This window comes from Pteropus medius, unplaced genomic scaffold (genome assembly GCF_902729225.1).
Source record: "Pteropus medius unplaced genomic scaffold, Ma_sr-lr_union100, whole genome shotgun sequence".
Taxonomy (NCBI): Eukaryota; Metazoa; Chordata; class Mammalia; order Chiroptera; family Pteropodidae; genus Pteropus; species Pteropus medius.
The window spans coordinates 2,133,283-2,154,538 of NW_024355523.1; the positions used below are offsets into that span (position 1 = coordinate 2,133,283).

General features: G+C 33.4%; 1 protein-coding gene and 1 pseudogene across 3 annotated transcripts in view; one reads left to right on the forward strand and one right to left on the reverse strand.

Moving 5' to 3' along the window:
* Nucleotides 1-385: 385 nt before the first annotated feature.
* The window catches only part of GRIA4 (glutamate ionotropic receptor AMPA type subunit 4), a 316,548-nt gene continuing 295,677 nt past the window's right edge, over nt 386-21,256 (forward strand). For all 3 annotated transcript variants that reach the window (XM_039858731.1, XM_039858730.1, XM_039858732.1), the window contains exons 1-3: nt 386-531; nt 1,088-1,263; nt 2,492-2,650. In XM_039858731.1, the coding sequence (XP_039714665.1) occupies nt 1,176-1,263; nt 2,492-2,650 (247 nt within the window). In that variant the 5' untranslated portion in view covers nt 386-531; nt 1,088-1,175. The remainder of the gene's footprint in view (nt 532-1,087; nt 1,264-2,491; nt 2,651-21,256) is intronic.
* On the reverse strand, nt 20,486-20,604 carry LOC120599693 (uncharacterized; annotated as a pseudogene).

Genomic DNA, 21,256 nt, shown 5'->3' on the forward strand with positions numbered 1-21,256 from the left:
CCTCTCTTCTCTAGGATGTTTCCATTTCCCTGGATCTCTTCCCCAACCTTATCTCCTCCGATTCTTTCCTCCTCGATCCCAGCTTCATGGACTTGCCCAGGCTGCCCTTTGCCGCCCTTTCTCCGCTTCTCCCCCTCTGAGTCCCTTCACCTCATCCGTTCCTGTCTCGGGCTTTCCAGATTCCCGGGCCGCTTAATGATGAGATATCTTTGCTGCAGCGAGGACTGGAGTCCCCCGCGCGCAGCCCAGTGGCAGAAGAGGGCGAGGCTGAGAGAAAAGCGAGGGTTGTAGGGGAGGGAGGCAGCCGGTCCTCCCCGCGGGCCTGCAAGAATGCGGCAGGGGGTCGGGGGCCTGGGGAGGCACTAACTCCCCGAGCCCTAGATCCGGGTTGCAGATCTGGCCCACCGGCCGATTTCCTGCCAAGTGCTGCCAAGAAGCATTGGAGCCTGGAAAGCAAAGACAGGGGCGCAGGGGTGCCCATCCCCAGAGTAGGTCCCTTGGTGACCGGGGGAAGAAAAGAGAAGGGAATCGGTGAGTGGTGTGGAGAAGGAAAAACCTGTTTCCCGACTGACTCCGGAGCGTCGGGGAGACTGGGGCGCTCTGGTGAGCCTCTAAGAGGTGAAGCCTGCCGAGGGGTGGGCGAGGGGCGCGCGGAGGGAGCGCCGCGCGTTCGGGGAGGGGGCGCAGGGAGCGCAGCGGTGCTTCGGCTGCTGCAGGCTTGAGGGGGAATGTGAGGCTGTGCGAGTCCGGGAGCGCGTGCGGCGGCCGCGGCGCCAGTGTTTGTGTGTATGTGAGAAAGCGAGGGGCGAGCGTGAGTGCGAGTGAGGCAAAGAGAGAGCGCATGTCTCATCCCTGCGAGCAGCCACTAGACGCTCCACCACCATCTTTTGCATGTGCAACATTTGCAGCCGGACAGAAAACCTCTCCCAGGGCTATGGAGACTGCGGGAAAAATCTGGCAGCTCGCGATGGATTGCTAAAGGGGAAGAACCAGAATAAGAAACCACCAAAACCTTTCCCTTTTTCTTTTTCTTTTCTTTCTTTTTCTTTTTCTTTTTTTTTCTTTTTTTGGATGTTTTTAATTTTAGCGCCATCGTCCTCAATGCCTCTCTGAACAGCCTTTACGAAGAGTGCGAGAGAAAGAGAGAGCGCGCGCCAAGGAGAGGAGAAAAGAAGATGAGGATTATTTGCAGACAGATTGTCTTGTTATTTTCTGGATTTTGGGGACTCGCCATGGGAGCCTTTCCAAGCAGCGTGCAGATAGGTAAGCTCTTCTCAGGTGGGGTGTGCGTGTGGGTGCCTGTAGCAGATATCCGAAAGTGAGTTAAATGAGTTGCTTATAAACAATTCAAGGAAATCCGCGAATCCCTTCCCCTCTTCTTCTCTCTTCCTTTCTCCTTTTTACAAAAGACTACCTCTTTGGTGCAGGTTCAGTTGGAATATACACAGAACAACCACCTTCTGTCCTCAGCCCATACTCCCCTTTCCACCTTTGGCTCATGTCGTTTAAGTAGGATTGGAATAAGTTAGAAAAAAACCTTCGTGGGATTTGATTACATTTTTTTTTTATTATGGTGACATTGGTTACATTTTATGTGATATTTCTTTTCATCCCTTTCTCTAGATCATGAAGGAATGCCGAGTTTGTTTTGCTTTGTTTTGCTTTAAATACACTTCTTCTCATGCTGGACGCCTCATCTTTCTCCCTATTTCAGAAAGACACTGTGGGGGGTAAGGGGGCGGCGGGAAGCGTTTCCACCTTCACCCCCTGCCTTTGCTTGCTACCGTTTAACCCATTCCAAAGTTAGATCCCTTTCCCGGAACCTTTTCTCGTTTTGTTTTGTTTTGTTTTCCCCTTGAATCTTTTGCCCTTATTCCTCCATCTCGACTTTATTTCCAGGGAACTATCCATCTTTGGCTTTTCTTGCTGTTCTCCACTTCTGTCTTAATGGGACGCAGCTATTGAATTTCTTCCAGCTAAGCCCAGCCTCAACACTGCATCATTTCTCGTGGACTGTGCACAAAACGAAGCTAATTAGGCTGAGTCCACCAGCTGCAGAAAAACAAAGTTTATGTCTCCTTTCTGATTTCCCTCTTTCCTGCGTGTCACCACATCCTTTCATTTCTGTATTTTAATGCAAATCCTCTTTTCAGTTCATCTGCATGCATCTTCCAGAGAAATATCCCGACCTGGCTGGTGAAGCAGTGTGCTGGGAATCATGAGGAGGGCGAGAGAGAAAAAGGAAAACACATTAAATGGTCTCAGAGGTCATTGTGATCATGACAAATTGAGACAGGAAAAAGCTGAGCTGTTTTAAAGACTAAAATACTAATTGTGCCTCTTAGGGACAAAGGCCAGTCTCCCGATATGTGGCAAGGATAGCTCCTTAATTGTATGTGCGGGGAATGGCAGTGGGTTTGACAGTGCTTAGGGTGAGAATAACATTTACAAGAGGAAACATTGAATGTGCTTTCCCTGTTGTTTTTAATAGGTGGTCTCTTCATCCGAAACACAGATCAGGAATACACTGCTTTTCGATTAGCAATTTTTCTTCATAACACCAGCCCCAATGCGTCTGAAGCTCCTTTTAATTTGGTACCTCATGTGGACAACATTGAGACAGCCAACAGTTTTGCTGTTACAAATGCTTGTAAGTAAAAACTAAGTTGTGGATAAATTGGAAGAGAATTAAACTGAGACAACAGAGTACCTTTCCTCTTTATTATTATTATTTAATTTTTTTAGAAATTCAAGATTTCTACATATGTCTTGTTGCAGAGCAAATTAGAGTTAAAAACTAGATTTAGTCTCCAAGATATTTGGCTGGTCTGTCTTTCTTTTTGTTTCTTTTCTTTTCTTTCCTTCTTTCCTTCCTTCCTTCCTTCTTTTTTCCCTCCCTTCCTTCCCTCCTCCCTCTCTCCTCCTCCTTTTCTTTCTTCCTTCCTTTTTTTTTTTTTCATTTTTTGTCTGGATTATTCAAGTAAATTTCTTCTTTAATATTTCCTATCACTCTAATGTCAAGTCACTGAAAATTGTACTCAGTCTAGTTTTGATTCTGTTCCTTTGGTTTTTCTGGTTTGCTTTTCACTTGAGTAAGCATATGCCTTGTTTTTAAAGAAGACACATGCTCTCTTACACTGATGAAGGCAATGGAAGGTTTGCTAACAGTGAGAAAGAGAAGGGAGCAGTGGTGTGGAGGATATATATTCCAGTTGGTTGGCTGACGCTGCAGATGATCTGGTGATGTCACTTGAGGCTGTCCTGCTCTTATATTCTGAGTTGTAAATGTCTATTACTATCACGTAATACATATATCCTGTGGATATAACTCCATGAATTCTTCTTACCTTGGTGGCAAATCATGTTAGTCTCCAATCCACCTGAATTCTGCTGGATCTGTTATCACACACAATGAAACTTAATGGGTGACCTCACCTAATACTATAATGAAACAGTTGTACAGTGTTCCTCTACCAAAATACTGTATAACTGAATGTAAAAAAATACAATCAACCGTAAATTAATTTAAAACTCTAAAATATATTCAGTCATTATAGCATTTATATTGCATTTTTACTTTTGAAGGAAATACATGTTTCAAATTTATCCTAAGCTTTACATGCAAGTTTACATGCTCATTATAGATTATTTATGACATTTAGGAATAGTTTCCACATAAAATTTTGCATGATAGTAATAAAATGTTCAATATGAATTGTAGAGTATTTTTATTACATCATGTTGAGTATATTTTAATTTTAGAAGCTTTCTTTCTTGGTACAAGAAAGTGTACTGAACAAATAAGTGAAATTGAAAACAGAGTTTTTAAATATTTGGAGATCAGATTCATTAATTTAATTATTTTAATTAATATTTATTTGCCATTAATTCATCTAACTGATAATATGATCAATTTTCCTCAATTTTTGGCATCTAACCATTACTTCATTCTAGAACTTGGTTTCACAAAGAGGTCAAAGCATTTGACATTTTTGTAAACTGACACAATTGTATTATTTTGCAAGAATGCTATATAGTTTCTACGAGCACTACTTAATTTAAAAAAATCATTTGGTATTTAGTGATAAAATAAATATTACATTATAGCAGGAAGGAGTTATTTTTAATCAGAAATACATATAAATGCATAGAACTAGGTTTGTGGATAGTCATTTTTGTAAATTTCCTGTTATTAGTTTTATATTTCAAGTTTTGAAAGGGTTGTCAACATTTCAAATAGTCTAAATATAAAGAATTCTCCTTTGTACATAAATATTATCTATTTAAATATTTTCCTCATGTCTTTCCAGAGAGTGTGTGAACCAAAAATTAACTAACTTTAAGAATAATTAATGAGCCAAATATATGTGAAGGTACTTTGTCAATAGTAAATTACTTTTAAAATATTAATTGTTATTCAGTTTTGAAAAACTTCCTTAAAAGTGGCAGATATATTATTTTGGTTTTGCTTTCACAAATTAAGTTCTTAAGTATTCTAAAATTTTTATTATGACTTCCAGCTATATATATTATAAAGTACTAATCTTTTCTTCCTTCATAGCATTTGTTAATTTCATTCAGGATAATTTTAATTAGTATTATTTTATTTATGTAATGAAAATATTATATAAAATAAAGTGTTACTAGTAAAGTACCTGTAAGCATGAGAAATTAATAAGCTGCACACAGAATGAAAAAGTAGGAAAGGATATAAAATATAGATAATATGCTATTCTTTACCTTTTAAGACTGAGAAAATTGAAACTAAGTAAATTTTAAGTGTGCTTATTTTGAATCTAAGCATCACACAATGTTAGTGATATCATATTTTTCCATAATCATATTAATTAATTTTGTGTACATATTTAAATATATATGTATATATTTAAAAAATACATTGTAAATAAAAAGAAAACACTTTCTAGCAAAGAAAAGGAAATGTTTTTGGCAAATGTGTATGCCGAATGTCCTTAACACAAACCTAAGCTGAATTAGGGAAAAATCAATTATCAGAGAACCTAGGTCAGGTGACTGGTGTTTGCTGAATGGACTAACTGAGAACATATACAGGTGTGATTTTCCAGTCTAATTAATGGTGAAACGTAAGCAGTAAGTATGAGGCAACCTCATATATCAAGCTCTTTGCCTTTGGGTACAAAAGGATAAAAATAGTTTTCTGGAGAATTAACATGGAAATTATTCTTCAGAGTGATACAGACTGGATTTTTAAATTTTTCATGTTGGATTAAATATAAAGATGTATTATGTGACTGGCTGGGTTTATTTGAATTGTGATTTTCCTGCAGCGATCCTTGTAAAACTGCAGGATCTAGTCTGTCTGTGAGTAGGAGCCATTAAAAAGCATTTATTTATTTTATAGAATGAATAATCAAAGTCAAAAAGATAGATTAAAGAATAAAGAGTATTGGTCATCTTTTGGACAGATATAATTTAATGCTGGTTCTTCTACCTCAAAATTAATTTAACGCTCTAAGAATACTCTGGGCCATCTCAACATTTGTGTATAGAGTTTACATACTACTTAAGTCTAAACCTGATTAACTCAAATTTACCACTTTTGGTATAAATCCCAAATTTCTGAGGGAGGACAAATAATTTTAGCTTTTATTCTTAACAATATTTGGGTAAGATTAAATTAAAATATTGTTTTCCTTTTTTAACTATTCACATTGTTGGAAAGTCTCACTTTGCTCAATGTAAAACTGAAATTATAGGAAATAAAAATAATATAATATTATGATATATTTAATAACAATAAGTAGGTATAATGAATAGCCCAAATATTAAAATTTTGAAATTTAATTAAAGGTATACTTTTTTTTGTGATTGAAAGTGTGCAGTATAGCAAAATGGATATTTAAAACGTAAATTCAATATGGTCAGTGTTCTCTAATAAAATATACAATTGACCCCAAATAGCTATCTTTGCAAATAAACGAGCTCGATTAAATACGTCCTTTGTAAAACATTTGAGACAACTCTATTCTTATATTTTTCCAATAGTTAATGAATAGAATTTTTTTGGAGGATGGTGTATATTAAATTTGACCACAAGTAAAAACCAAAATAAGTAGTCTATCACCAAGTTTTCTAAAACATAAAAATATTTGAGACATCGAAATTAGTTTAGTACAGTTATATTAGAAATCTGTAAAAGAATCAGTTCTTCAATAAGGCAATCTCTTTATAATATAATCCACAAATATTTAGTTTCTGAAATGACTTAAATTTCAGATGAGCAATAGGAAATGCATAATAAAGAAGACCAAGTACTCACATATTGTCACTTTGGCAAAATAATAAAAGAAGTTTATAGACTATTTCCAATGTTTTTAACATGGATAGGTGAGACCAATAGGTTAGTAGATATATATTTTTAATGATGTGTTTATCTTACTCTCCTTTTCTGTCTGAAATCTATTTAGTTGTTTAAAAGATGATAGATTAGAAAGTTGTAAAAATCACATATAGACTGGATATTATACCCTAGTAATGAAAAATGTCATTCCTTTTTCAGTTAAGTATTAGTTCTGTTTGTGGGCCATTTATTGTCGGCCCCAAATATCCAAGATGAGTGGTACTTGTAAAAGTAGGTCGGTTGTAAAATATACTTGTTTAGTTAATCTTAATACATTGAAAATATGACACTATGTCCATTAGGCTCTGCAGACATTTCTACTTATATAGTAGGTACTTAATAAAAACTCATTGAATTTAAGGGTACTGAATACTAATATAATCTTTTGGCATTAATTCAACAATGTTGAAATGTTGTACATATTCCTTTTCAGAGACATGAATCTATAAAAAGACATACTAAGAGTTTACATGGCTGATATAATAATCTTAAACGTGCTAAAATAAAATTCTTATGGTTTCACCTGCTAAGTTGTTAGTAGAGATACATTAGAATTAAATACTATTTGGCTTTTGATTATTTTCGAGAAAATGAGTGATGTAACTCTACTGTGCCTCTCTTTCGATTTCATTATTTTGAACTGATAGCAAGATTCTATGTTGATTTGAAACAATTCTTTAGTTTTATAATGTTCTTTCTCTCTTCCTCCTAATTTTTAATCACGAGATTAATGACGAAGATGAGTCATTTTCTGATGGTTTGTCCTATTCTAAAATGATAGGATGCTGTCTAATTTGCATTGATGTATTTCAGAATTGTCACAAGATTAAGTTTTCATAAAACTATTAGGAAAACTTCTTAAACATTTTTTTTAATCTGGATTTTTCCAAGTGATGTTAATTTCCCAAAGAGGAAAATTTTACTATCTGATATTGGGAAACATAGATTTATCTGATTTGCAGAATTTTATTATTGCTCAGAAATTTAAAATGAAGGATAAATATAATAAACCTTGTATTTTATGACAACAACATTGTTTTAAAATACTTTGATATACATAATGTTATCTGACCTCAAACTAGTCTTAGAGTGAGACAATCTGAGAAGATAGCCATTATTTTATAGTTAAGAGCGCAAGGCCATATGACTAAAAAGCTGCAGAGTCAGGGTCTAACCCAGTTCTTCTAACTAGTACCTTTACTAGAAGGCCATAGCATGTGAAAAATATATCTATGTCGATATCGCTTGAATTAAGAAAGAAAAAAACAGTTGTCATTTATCTTTTTTTCTAATTTAATTGTAACATTTTGAAGAAAATAGAACAAGACATTTCTGGGCAACTTATTCATTAATCATATGACAGTGAGTGAAATAGCAAGGACTGAAGTCATATTACATAATGAATTCATCCATTCATTCACTAGATTAGATAGCAAATGTGTCCATTTAATTATTAAACATATTTATTAAGGGCAACTGCATTTAAGACTCAATGCTAGAAAGGAAGATCCAAAACTTATAAGAATAGTTGCTGCCTTCAGGAGCTGATAGTCCAGTGGGAAAGATAGACAAGTCAGTTATTAGAAATACAGTAAGATAAAGTGCTATGATAGAAACAGAGTCCTATGATGGAGATAAATTAAGGAAGGATAATAATACCGAACTTGGTATGGCATTCTAAGGGGAATGTCACCTGATCTGGGTACTAAAGATCTAGTTAAATAATTTGAAAAAGAGGGTAAAAGGAAGACATGCCTGACCAAAGGAGGAACACATCACAAGGCACCAAGGTGTGGGAGAGCCAGGCATATTTGAGCCACTTGGTCATATGATCAACTTTGCAGAGGCTACAGAATTTAAATAATGAATTGCAAGGATAATTGTAACACCTTTATATCAGTCATTTCTTCCTTTTCTTAGAGTGTTCTTCCTTTTCTTAGAGTGTTCTTCCTTTTCTTAGAGTGTTCTTTTGACTTCTGACCAGGAAGAAAAGCAGCACTTATTAACCCCACATAGCTTCTATTAATACATACTCTTTTGTATATGTTGGTCTAGAATATTCTTATCTTTTATTTAGAAGTAGGAAGAGGGAGTCTTTTCTGGACTTTTGAACGAGGTGGTCTTGAATTTACAACCCTCTAGTGGGTAAGTTACTTAATTTCTTCATCTGTTAACACAAGGAAATAATATCTACCACACATGAATTTTATGAATATTAGAAAAGTATTTGGAAAGTATTCAGCATACAGTTAGAACTCAATTAAATTTAGTTGTATTACATATTCTGTGTCATGTGGAACATTTATTTCTGAGTCAATCTAACATTTCAAGAGTTATATATATTTTCTGTTTATATTTTAAAAAGGCAGTGTATGTTTTGAATGAATATATTTTGTTGATATTTTTAAGGAACATTTTGACCTTTCATTTAATTGTTAATTTTATGTACACAAGTCTAAATTCATATTTTTAAAAATTATTTCTTAAGTCCTAGGAGAGGGTAACTTTATCTGGAATTTATAGACCATTCAGAAAGAGGATTGGTTCATAGATGAATTAAAGAGGTTGATGATTTCTCCTGATTATAAGCAAAATTTGATGGGTGTTTATGTGTGTTTACGGAGAGGCAGTCTAAACTTTTGAACAGCTTCTCAATGAATCCAGTTGCACAAAAGACCCAGTATCACAGCCCTAAAGAAGCTACTCATAAGAAACAGTACTTCTTCTTTCCCTACCTTCATCTTTTTAGAAACTGATTGAATTCTGACCTTGAAACCAACCAGGAATTTTTACATGAAATTCATCTCCACTAGCTTCAATGTGTCCTAGCTGGTGAAATCCTTGGTTTGGTCCTCTGCCTCTCAAATTGTCATCTTATCATATTTATTTCTTCTCTTACTATCAAAAATTCTACATATTCCACATCAGCTCTTTCTATTTTTATCACAAATCACCTTTTGCCTTACCATCACCACTCCTAGAACGCTGTGTTCTTGAAGGTCACCAGTGACTTTCAAATTAGTAAATTCAGTTGTTGTTCCTTTGTCCTCATTGTCTCTGAATAGTCGGCAGAATTTGACATTGCTAACAACTCCGTTTTCTGAAACTTATTTCTCCTCCTATAGTAGTAAAAGAGCTATTAAAATGGGATACTGAAAATATGCCAAAGGTGTTGTATTACCTCAATTCTTACACAACCCTAAGAAGCAGACATTATTATTATTATCATTTTATATGTGAAGAAACTGAAGATTTGAAGTTAAGAAAATTTGCCTAACCATAAAGTATCCAGGCATCAGATCCTAAAATCAGGTTTCTCTGCCATTCATACTACAATATCTTGGTTAGTACAGTGTCCATAAGATACCCATCACTTGGTGTGACGGCAGCTGGTAACTCTTAACCTAAATAGAAAGATGTTTTCTCAAAGCTACCTCTTTACTTTAACAACTTTCATTTACCCTGGGTAACATGTATAGCATTTTATATTGGACATCAATTCTTCCATGAGATTTGTAACGCACTATTAAAGTTGGAGAATTCTAAACGGTGACACCCCTATTACTTTATATTGCAAAATTCTTGTCATAAAATTCTTGTAATTTTTCTACCATGTGGAAAATGTTATGCAAACAGCATTGGATAGTTCATTAGTTGGCAAACCCACATATTTGTTAGAGGAATATTAATGGACTTCAGAATAACTACAGCTATTTGATTCATATTTTCCCAAGTTCTTCACTTTAAGATTTGCTTAGCTGTCAGGCATTTTCTTTCAGGTTTTCTTTTACAAGTTTTTAGATTCCAAATTAACATAGTGATGACTGTCTTAAAGAGCATTGCCCTAAATCAAAATCACTCATCTTTATAGTGTAATCACTTGCCTCCCATTTAATATAACTAGTGGTGTAATCAATTAAAAGTTTAATGTTATCTTGGAAGTAAAAGGTAAAAAAATTGAGATTTAATACTTTTTTGAATAAACCATGATATTTCTCTAAATACAGCAAAAATTACACCATAAACTGTAATCAGTGCTTGCTTACTTTTTAAAAAAATTTTTTTAAAAATTTATTTAAATTAGTTTCAAGTATACAGTACATTGGTCAGATATCAATAGAGTTCAGCTTTTGTTCCTTATATGCTTATTCCAAGAAGAGCGGTTTGTTATCAGTAACTTTAAATATTTTGTGCCCTGTGTTCTTTTTATTGTTCGTATTTTCATCTTTTTAAAAAAACTAACATGCGTGTGAAAATTTCAAATAATTCAGAAATCTTAGTAAATCAAAATATTCTGTAATCTCACAATTTAGAGATAATCATAGTCAACAGTGGCCTATAGATCCTTTAAGACATTTTTATCTATATATACATAAGTAGAGAGATAGAGTACTATAAATATGAGAAGCTAATATTTTCTAGACATAAAGGTAATTAAAAAATTATGTCACTCTATAACTGCATTTCATCAATAGTTTGTTTTATTTATTATAAAAAGTTTTCTTCCAGTATATAAGACTATCTCATTTTCTTTTATTGCTACATAAAATGTCATTGTGTGAAGTTACTATGATAAACACACTTTATACCCTCATGATCAGCTTTTAGATTATTTCCACATTTTTGTTATTACAAACAAAATAGCAGTAAAACTATTTGCATACCTGTGTGAGTATTCCTGTATCATTAATTCTTGGAAGTGAAATTACTACATCAAATAATATAGATGTTTACCCTTAATAGTGCCAATTTTTTCCCCTCAAAAACAAAATGTTATTTAAATTTACAACTACCAGGATGCGAGAATAATTGCTTTTCTATGACCTGCCGACACTAGCCATTATCAGTCTCTCCAATCTTCATTTGTCCTCATGGGTGAAAATGACATCTAATTGCTTCTTTAATTTGCATATTTTTGATTAATAGTGAGGCTGAGAATATTTTCGTATATTTATAAGACCTGCGTACTTTCTTCTCTGTGAACTGTCATTTTTTTTCTTTGTCAGTGTTTTCTTACTTATTCGTGGAATGTTTTATATACTATGGAAATTAACCCTTTTATCATGATATGTAATTATTATTTTCATTTTTTACTTATTTATCATCATTATTCTTCTCTAGAATATAAACTCCCAGAACCTTGTTAAACTATATATCTTCATAACCTCACACAATACCTGGTCCAAAGTAAGAATCAGTAAATATCTTCTAATAGATGAACTAGCAATACATGAATTTTCTCTTCATTCATCTTTGGGGCATCCTTAGGATAGCTAAGACTTTTCATGTGTTATCTTAGAGAGAATCAAGCAGAGGCTATGAAGACAATGAGATGTAGATCCAAAATAAATGGTATGTATTTTTCTTATTTTAAGCATATTTCTTCTCATTTGTTCCAATTAATTCAACTTATAAGACGGGCTAAACAAAGAGGAAAATAAGTTCTATAGGGAAGAAGTGAGTCTGTTAATGTAAAATGACCTATATTATGCTGGCCAGATTGTTTTTGATAAATTTAAATCTGGTAGGAGAGAACTTCTAGGTGCTTATAACATGTGGTGCCTGTTGACAAAAGAACTAGAAAATGCTGATACTTTTAAAGCAGGAGAAAGGCCATTTGGGTAGCCCAGGTGAACTAGTGTGCACACTCAAGAGAATCTCATGTATGCAGATATTTGACTGCTTCCTTAACCCTTTTTAAAGTTTATGGAACTAGATGACTTGTGAAAAAGGGAGTTTCAGTCAAATGTACGATATTATTTCTGTCAGTTAGGCATTGCACCTTCAGTAGGCATTTTAACACTTCTCTGCTCCAAAGATTTAGAATTAAGAGAAATATTTTATTTTTCTCCACAAAACATGCATGTATCCTCCTACCTTAATGGAAAACTTGTAAGTCAAATTGTTTTCCTTTTTGCTGCTAACCAGGAAGCTCAGTCCATATTTACTGTTTAGTAAAAACATTGTACCCAATTTTAAACATTTTGCTTTGTTTTTATGTCCTTGTTTTTTCTAAAATTATATATAATATAAATAACATAATATAAATATATGTAAAAATATATAAGCAAAACATTATGTTTTAAATATATCTTATAAGACTATGCATATCATTTTAGGAAAGAAGCACAAAGTAGAATGGCTATAAATAAAATGTCTAGACAATATTTTATTCAACACAGATATTGGTCAGCTTTTGCCTGAATAGTCAAATTTCTTGTTTAGTACTCGCTTCTTTTATATATGCCTTAGAAGGTGAAAGATAGATAGTAGATAGATAGATAGATAGATAGATAGATAGATAGATAGATAGATAATCTGTCACCAATTCTTGAGAACAATTATCATACCTTATTAGTACTTCTACTCTGAGAACCTATCACAGTGCTTGGAACATTTATGTCCCATATTCAATAAATGTTTGTTGACTGATTGAGGGAAATGAGGGAAAGAACCCATTTCTTGGTTGAGTATTTATAACAATTCTTAGACAGAACTGAATAACAACATAAATCTAGTTCATTTTCTATATGACTCAAACCCTTCACATTTTTGAAAACAGATATCACATGTCCCCTCTGTACTTTTTCAAGCTAAATAACATTTCGTTATATAACATAGTTTCTGAAACCTTTAACATCCAAGTTCTGGCATTCTGAATATCCGCTGGATTTATCATAATTTCATTAAAATGTATTGGCCTGAAGTAACCTCATATTCCTGCCATGATCTGTCCAGAATTAAACTCCACATTTTTGATACTCATGATCATGATCTAAATGATCTGTCCAGGTGAGAATATTCATTCCAATGATTTAGGCATTATACATGTAAAATGTAGGCCAAGATTATTTAGGTTTTAATTAGTCAGGTTATATCACACTGTTCATATTAAGTTCACAGTCAATTAAAACTTAATACTTTGCGCTTTTTTCACATGAATTGCTACAAAGCAACCTCTCCATAGAGCATTTTTAAAAATTCAAAATGAAAGATTTTACACTCTTAAATTTCCACCAGATGTTTGAAAACATCAAGACCTTCTTAAATCTTAATTCATTTAATTATAAATTATTTTGAATTCTGTATGACTCTTTATTATATGATTATCCATATTGATGATTAAAATTAAGAACAGCCTGTGATATAGGATAGATATAGGATGACACTAGATCATGAATCTATGTTTTTTATGTATGTCTGGTCAGTTAAAGGTGAATTCTCCTAAAATAATTTATTTGATCAGATTTCTCTATATTTTTCACAAACACTTGCATTCCATTGCAGTTGTACCTTTTTTTTAAACGTTAAAACAAACTCAAAGGCCATAAAATCCTGGGCAAAATATCTCACGGAACTATATTGAATAAGAATAATGTATGCTCACACACATACATCACTGGGGTTGAAAAGAATGAACAAAAGATATATAACAGATAATTTACATTGGAATAAATAAATCTAGTAAACAAAGTATAAAATATATTTAACTAAGCAGAGTAAACAAAAGAGATATTAACTAATTTTGGTGGTAAATATAAAGAGAATTTTAAATCACTCAAGGGCTGGATATTTAAAATTGATACAATGATATTGAAAATCAAATTGTCACAATTTATCAAAAAACATTAAAAATTGTGGATCATTTGAATTTATGAATCGAAACAATCTCTCATCATGAAAATGCTCATTCAAACATTACTTAGCAATATTTAGTTGTGGAATGGTTAAATTAAGTAAAATCCAGCAAAACTGTTTAAGGAAGAATGTTAATCATTAGAGTCCTCTAGCTGACTTGTGCCAACAATTCTGAGTTCGAGAATTTTTTTCTATATATTAGATACTCTTTGCATTTTTTTCTTTCTATTATTTTGTTTTTGTTTTTGTTTCCAGAAGAGCCAGCATCACAATAGTATCACTAGTCTGATGTAAAAAAAAGATGTCCTCAAAATGTAAAAATGATTTATAGAGTTAATAGAGCTAGTTGAATGATTTTTAAGAAACTTCAATTATTTAGAGAAGCTTGGATCTTCTACATGCCAGTCTTGGCTGATAGTCAAGTAAAGATAGGTACATTGGTTGTTCTGGAGGCAGTGTATCTCAAGACTCTGTGTAGATATTCAGAAATTCTAGTTAGTAAATAATATGGAAAAATCACAAGTTGTCAATTTCACCACCAACCTCTTCTTTATATCTCTTCCTCACTTCTCATTCTCCCAAACACAGAATGTGTTGGGGGAAGATTCAGGAATAATGCGATAATCTTCTTGGGTCTTAAAAGATGCATGAGATTTTGCCATACTGTAAAGAGAGAGAAAAATATTCCAGGCAGACAAAAAATCAACGCAAGAAAAAGTGTAAAGGTATATGGACAACTTTAGGGATTAGTAATGTGACAAGAAATTAGAGATAGAGATGGAACTTAGGGGGTCTGTAGAGTGGAAGATTGAGGGGAAGGAGTGAGATAGTACTGCAGAGGCAGAGAGGAGCCTTGCAAACAGTCTTGAAAGCAAGGGTAAGGATTTTGTTTTTTATTATGGGCCAGAAGACTAGAATCATTTTAAGCAGTTTATAACGTAATTATATTTGTGTTTTAGAAAGAATTCTAGCACCACTATTCATCATTCATGTGTATAGCTAAATGTGGTTCCTTCTCCATACCAAATGCACTAAGAAACCATTTCCTATATAAGAAAGGCCATTTGCTACTTCAGTTTGTTGTTTGTAGAACCCATTATTGTATATAATTTTGCTCACTACTTTCCATTGAGAGCGGTTACTTCCAGCAAAATATACTCAGTTTATCATCTCAGCCACATATCTTCAGACTGCAAATCAGGTCTTTCATGATAATAAACAGGTTGGAAAAGAGCTGGTATGGTGGGAAGAAAAAAAAATGAATAAACAAGCATCTTTATAATATGTACAAAGGCAATTAAATGTCCTTACAGATTAGTGCAGATGGTGATAGAATACTACATATTTCATTCTGATTAAGTTTCAGACTTCTTTTAGTTATTGCTCTTGATATAAGTATTATTTAATTTGATTAGCACAAATAAGCATCTATACAAAAAATGTGACTTGCCACTTAATCACATAATGTAGAATAGCAAGGGATGGTTTTAAAAAAGTGAGTTCAACTATTGCAAGATGAGAATAATAATTAGTACAATTGCCACCATATGCGTGTGCACGCGCGCGCGCACACACACACACACACACAGATGTGTACACACACATGCACATACACAGACCTTACCAAAGGAAAAAAATACAGTGAAATAATAGCATGTATAATTTGCCAGGTATGAATTTTTCCTTGCCTTCGAAATAATGAAGTATGAATGTTTGCATTCATACTTTTACCCAGCACTACTTACGGATTTACTTATTTTTCGAAAATAAAAATACAGCAAAATATATCACATATATATACATAAATATCAGAATAACTGTAAATAAGTTTACATTTTGTACATAAACTTATATTTAATATAATATATACATTAGAATCTGTTATATACATATTTAATACATACATGCCTTTAGCATTGGTTCTTGTTTTCACAAAATTTGGTAATGATTATATGTTTTGAAAACATAAGTGACTGAAAATAAGCCTCATTTTACAGAAGTGATAAAATCACAGATTGGAAAGCAAGTGTGAATATTTTATTGAGAAGGAACTCTTGCTGACAGGTTTTTTTAATTTCAAAATAATCATGTCTTCACCTCTCCTACACTTTTACTTTATTTTATTTCAAAGGAAAATTATCCATTTGGTGATACTGTAATGCTTTTCAATCATTATACTGCAACCAATGTGCTATTTGGCAAAATAGTTGTAATTATTAAACACCATGATTTAGAGATTTTCAACATATGAGAAATATGTAAGATATACAGTGAGTTAACAAAAGATAGTCCTTCTTTTGGTTTCAATATCATAAGAACCATAATACCTAGAAGAGAATGAAAAAGACTCTACCAAAATATTGGTAACGATATTTTTCTTTAGTGTTATGCAGAATTCTGATTTTAATTGACAAATTTCTGAGTTTTTTATGTTTCTAAATAGTATACGTTTATATTTTTCTGGTTAACAATATCTAAATGAAAGAAAATGTAGTAATCTTACCACTAAGTATTGAATTTGTCTTGCTCTGTCCAAGTGGGACAGGTAATCTTGGGAGATCTCTAGACATTTTAGCCAATATCAACACTTGTTGTGAGAACATCATATCCTCTTAACAATTGTTATGTTTTATCTCTTTACTTACACATGTTCATTATTTTAAAACAAAAATATCAGCTTTAATTAATTAAAAGTATTAAATTAAGTCATGTCTTCCTTTTTTTTGTTTACTACAGCTCATTTAAAAGAACCAGGAAAACAGTTGGTAATGACAAGCAGTTTTCATTGCCCATAACTTACCATGTCTGATTGCATATATTAATTTCAATTCTATAGAAAGGACATTAGTTACATGAGGGAGCTAATGGCTCTTGGATAATCTGGTCACTCTCTCTGAGTAGTCTTTTCTGACCACCAAAAGCTGGTTTAGGCTCTACCTGGACGTGATCCGATGGCATCTTGAGCTTACATGGTCATGTTATATTAACATTTAGCTGTACATTCTCACTCTGGAAATAAGCCCCTGGATGACTGGATGCTATTGTATTTGTGGACAAATCCCTAGCGCTTGGCTCATGGCACAATATCTGTAACATAATAGCACTAAATTAATACCATTGAGTATATGGATATGAGAATGGATGGATTTTGGAAATGATAGTTAGATATTAGTATTTTAATTACTATTTTGAGCATCCAATTAAAGAATTGTTTCAGATTCTTTGTTAGTGACTTTTGAGACTATAAAAAATTTCAAAACAATTCTTTATGGACTTCTCCATATGTGTAGGTGATTGGTGAAAGATTGTAAAGATTATTACTCATTAAAACACATTTTCTTCAGAATTTAGAGGCTAAAAGTCATATAAGTTGCCCTCCATCCTCCCTGAGTTCAAATGTCTCATGAGGATTTTCACCTGAGTTTGATACTGCCGGGATGCCTGCCCATAGAGAGGGATACCACAGCTCGCCATTTAAAATTCTGATGCAAGCATCAACATTTCATTCTCATTTCTACTTCCAACCTTGTTTTTCACACAGCAGCTAGACCCACTAAAGTCTTTTCACTTCTACCCAATTTCGAAGACAATTTTTGTGTGTTTAGTGTTTCAAGCAGTATTCCACTTTGGGAACACAGGCCTCTTTGTTTCTGAGTGGCAAACAATCTAGTGATAACTGCTGAAAATTTTAATGTGATGTGACAAATGCTCTGATTATATTGGAGAGGGAGCATCTAGCCCTGCCTGCAGCAATGTATTTATAATGTACATTAAAAGAGATTTTCTTTTTTCTGTACTCATGGGTCAGAAGGACCATTTTACTATCTTTTATAGGGCCAAGATAATAGGCTAAATAAAAGGACTTTACATTATCCAAATTAATTTGATTAACGAAGTAAGATTGGATAGATTTACTTAGATGCTGGAATTTATATGGAAAGAATAAAACCAACTCCTTTGTCAGTCCTACGTTGAATCGAACTACTCTTATTGTCTCAGAGACATCAAATTACTTCACATTTCTATATTCTATATTCCTTAAGCATCTGTGTGTGTTTGTTACCAAGCTATCTGCCCCTATTAATATGCAGCTTTTTAGGTATTCAATCGTCACTTTACTTAATTGAATGTTCGTTTGGCAACTGTCATGCTCCCTTTATTGGGCTACACATTTTATTGAAAGGAAATATTAGATGTGATATTGGACTTTTATAAGCTTATAATCTGATAGAAAGGCAGAAGTAACTTAATATAAAATAAGATAAGTAAGTGTTAAATTAGAAGATATAGTGCATTATATAATAGTTGCCAAAGTAGGAATATCAGAAGAGGCCAGACTGCATAAACATAAACCTTAGCTAAGTGTAATTTAATTTTGTCATTAAAAGCATGAGGAGGAAAGAGTGAGGCATAAAGGGAAGGTCGAACAGAACAAGCAAAACACTAACCTACAAAAGAGTGTAGGAAGGCACAGGAAAGCATCTTATTGCTTCTAAGCAGAGTTAACGTGAGGGAAAACAGGTAGGGGAAAACCCATTATATTTCAGGACTTTAGAAGCCAAGAAAATAGTTCGATAACAGGGAACATTTGAAAGTTTGGGTGTGAGACTTGTATTACCAAAAGTGGAATTCAAGGACCATTATTCTGGGTATGAAAGATCAACTTAGAGAGAAAAGAGGACAGATGCATGAACAGAAAATGAACCCAATTAAAGTCTCACTCTTTTCTCATCATATCTCATTGTTTTGGGTCTCCTTCAGTCTATAGTCTTAATTGATTTCTCATTTTATCTTCCCGTAAGAATCTACTCCAGATTAATCTCTTTATTTATACTTCTCACTTCCCAGCCTCTGCTCTTTCTCACTTACATCCAATTTCAAAGATAATACCACTGCTTTGGACATCTTTCCTCCTTCTTTCCCTATGTAGCAACACTTCCATCCTTCCAAATACAGCTCACTGGTGAAGCAAGAGAGCACAGGCGTGGGACCTAGGCCTCGGTTCAATCCCCAGCTGTGTCGCTCACTAGCTATGAGAATTTCTGACAGGTTAATCAACTTCTTTGTGTTTTACAAGTTTAAATTATAAATTAAAGAGAAAAAATCTTACCTTGATTTTAATTAAACACATGTAAAACAATGTATATTAAAATACATCATATAAAGTGTTTAGGTATTGTCTTGTGAGGATTAGTGTAAACAGTAATCATTGAAATAATTATATGTATCATTCACTCAGTCTCATGTGTACAAAATAAAATGCAGACTTTAATGGCTGATGAAAATAAAGAAAGATAAGTCAGGATTATGACTTAAAAGATGATGGAGAGTGGTACTATCAGGATATGAAATGAAGATGGAATAAAAGGTCCTAAAGCAATATTATGCATTAATTTGGAGCTAATTGAGTTAGAAATTTTTATCTAGTGGAGGAGTTCTGTAGACAATTGAGCATTCAAGTAGCTGTAGAAAGATTTGGCATGAACGTACATGGATTTTAGAATTATCAGCATGTAAGTGACAGTTAAAATGATGAACAAAAAGTAAATTGCCAGACTATATCGTTAGTATATAAAAAATAATGATTTTGGGGGAAGATCAACATCATGAGAAGGAAGATACAGAAACTATATCTTGTTTAGTCCACAGGATTTTTAAAAAATAATGTTTTCAACTTAAAAATTAGTAGATTATACATAAAATTTTAGATCTTTGACTTCTCTGGAAAATTATAAAACTCATTACAATGAATCAGAATTTCCTGATGGTGACAATGGGTTGGAAGTTAATAAGTAGCCCCCAGATGAATAAGGTCTGTTCTAACTGGCTGGGTCTTAGAAATCCCGAGGCCTACTTCTCATATGCCTATTTCCTTTCTAGGTCTTGTAGGCATTTGAGTTTGTGACTTCTGTAAAAAAAAAAAAGAACAAATAAGCAAAGAGCAGTTTCTCAGAAGTCACTGGAGAATACATGTCCTAGCATATGCCTCTGATGTAGGTAGAAAGTAAGAACTGAAATGTCTTTGACTAGGAGAAGACTTCTCAGCTTTAAGGTTGTTTGCCAAGGCAACCTCCTCAATACCTTGCATAAATAAAACAAATCAGACCGTACACATAGAAACTCCTTGAGGATAGTAACCCCATGGTGTTCCATGTATTTGCTAAGTTATGAGAAACATTAGTTTCATGAGTGCCCAGTAATGACTAAATAACCTTGATAAATGAATACAATTTAAATAGAGGAATGTTACTATTCCATTTATATGGATTTCTGTTTGAAAATGACCATACCTCAAGAATTTTTTTATGTACACACTTTTCACAACTGATAACATTGCCATTTCTTAAAAGTTTTATTTATTTGTTTGTTTGTTTGTTTGTTTATAGGCGAGGCAACCCTTGGTTGACCTCACAGATTTCAAGGACCTTGTCAGCTTACAATCCCTTATTTTTTTATTTTTATTTTTTACACCTACAGTACCTGGTCTTCCTAGGTGGTCTTCCATCCAAGTACTAACCAGGCCCGACCCTGCTTAGCTTCTGAGATCAGACTAGATCAGGCTTATTCAGGGTAGCATGGCCATAGACTAGAAGTTTTATATACATGTCCATCTAAAGTATTAATTTTTATGGCTGTCAAATTAGAAGAATTTGATTCTAAAGTATAAGTTTATAAATTTTCCAGAAACTGTAAATCTGCTCAGTGGACTATAAGCTACTTGAAAGCATGGTTTCCAATTCTATTTTTCTATTACATCTCCTGAACACAGCACAATGTATAAATTGTAATAAATTCTCAGTAAATATTTCTGAATGTAAATTTGCATTATTATTCAAGCTGTGAATTCACAGATCAAGTATAATTGCACTGGAGTTTAGAGACTATTAGAGAAAAACTTATCTGTCATAACCATGCTTTCTTTCAAGTGGTCTCTTGAAATAACTTATTGGAATAAATGAAGGCAATAATTGCAAATCTCTTGCATCACAGAAATCCAGATTTCTACAAGTCAAAAGATCTGTGTTCCACACCTAGTTCAATAACAAAATCAGAATCCCAGACCTAGAAGACACTTTGGGAAATAACATAAATGACAACCAATTTATGATTTATAAAACCTTTCATATAGCCTATGTTATTTGGTTCTAATGCAATCCCAAGAAATAACTAAAAATATCAAACTGGAACCCGAGACTCCTAATACTAACCTGATGACATTAGGTTGCAAATGGTTTCTGC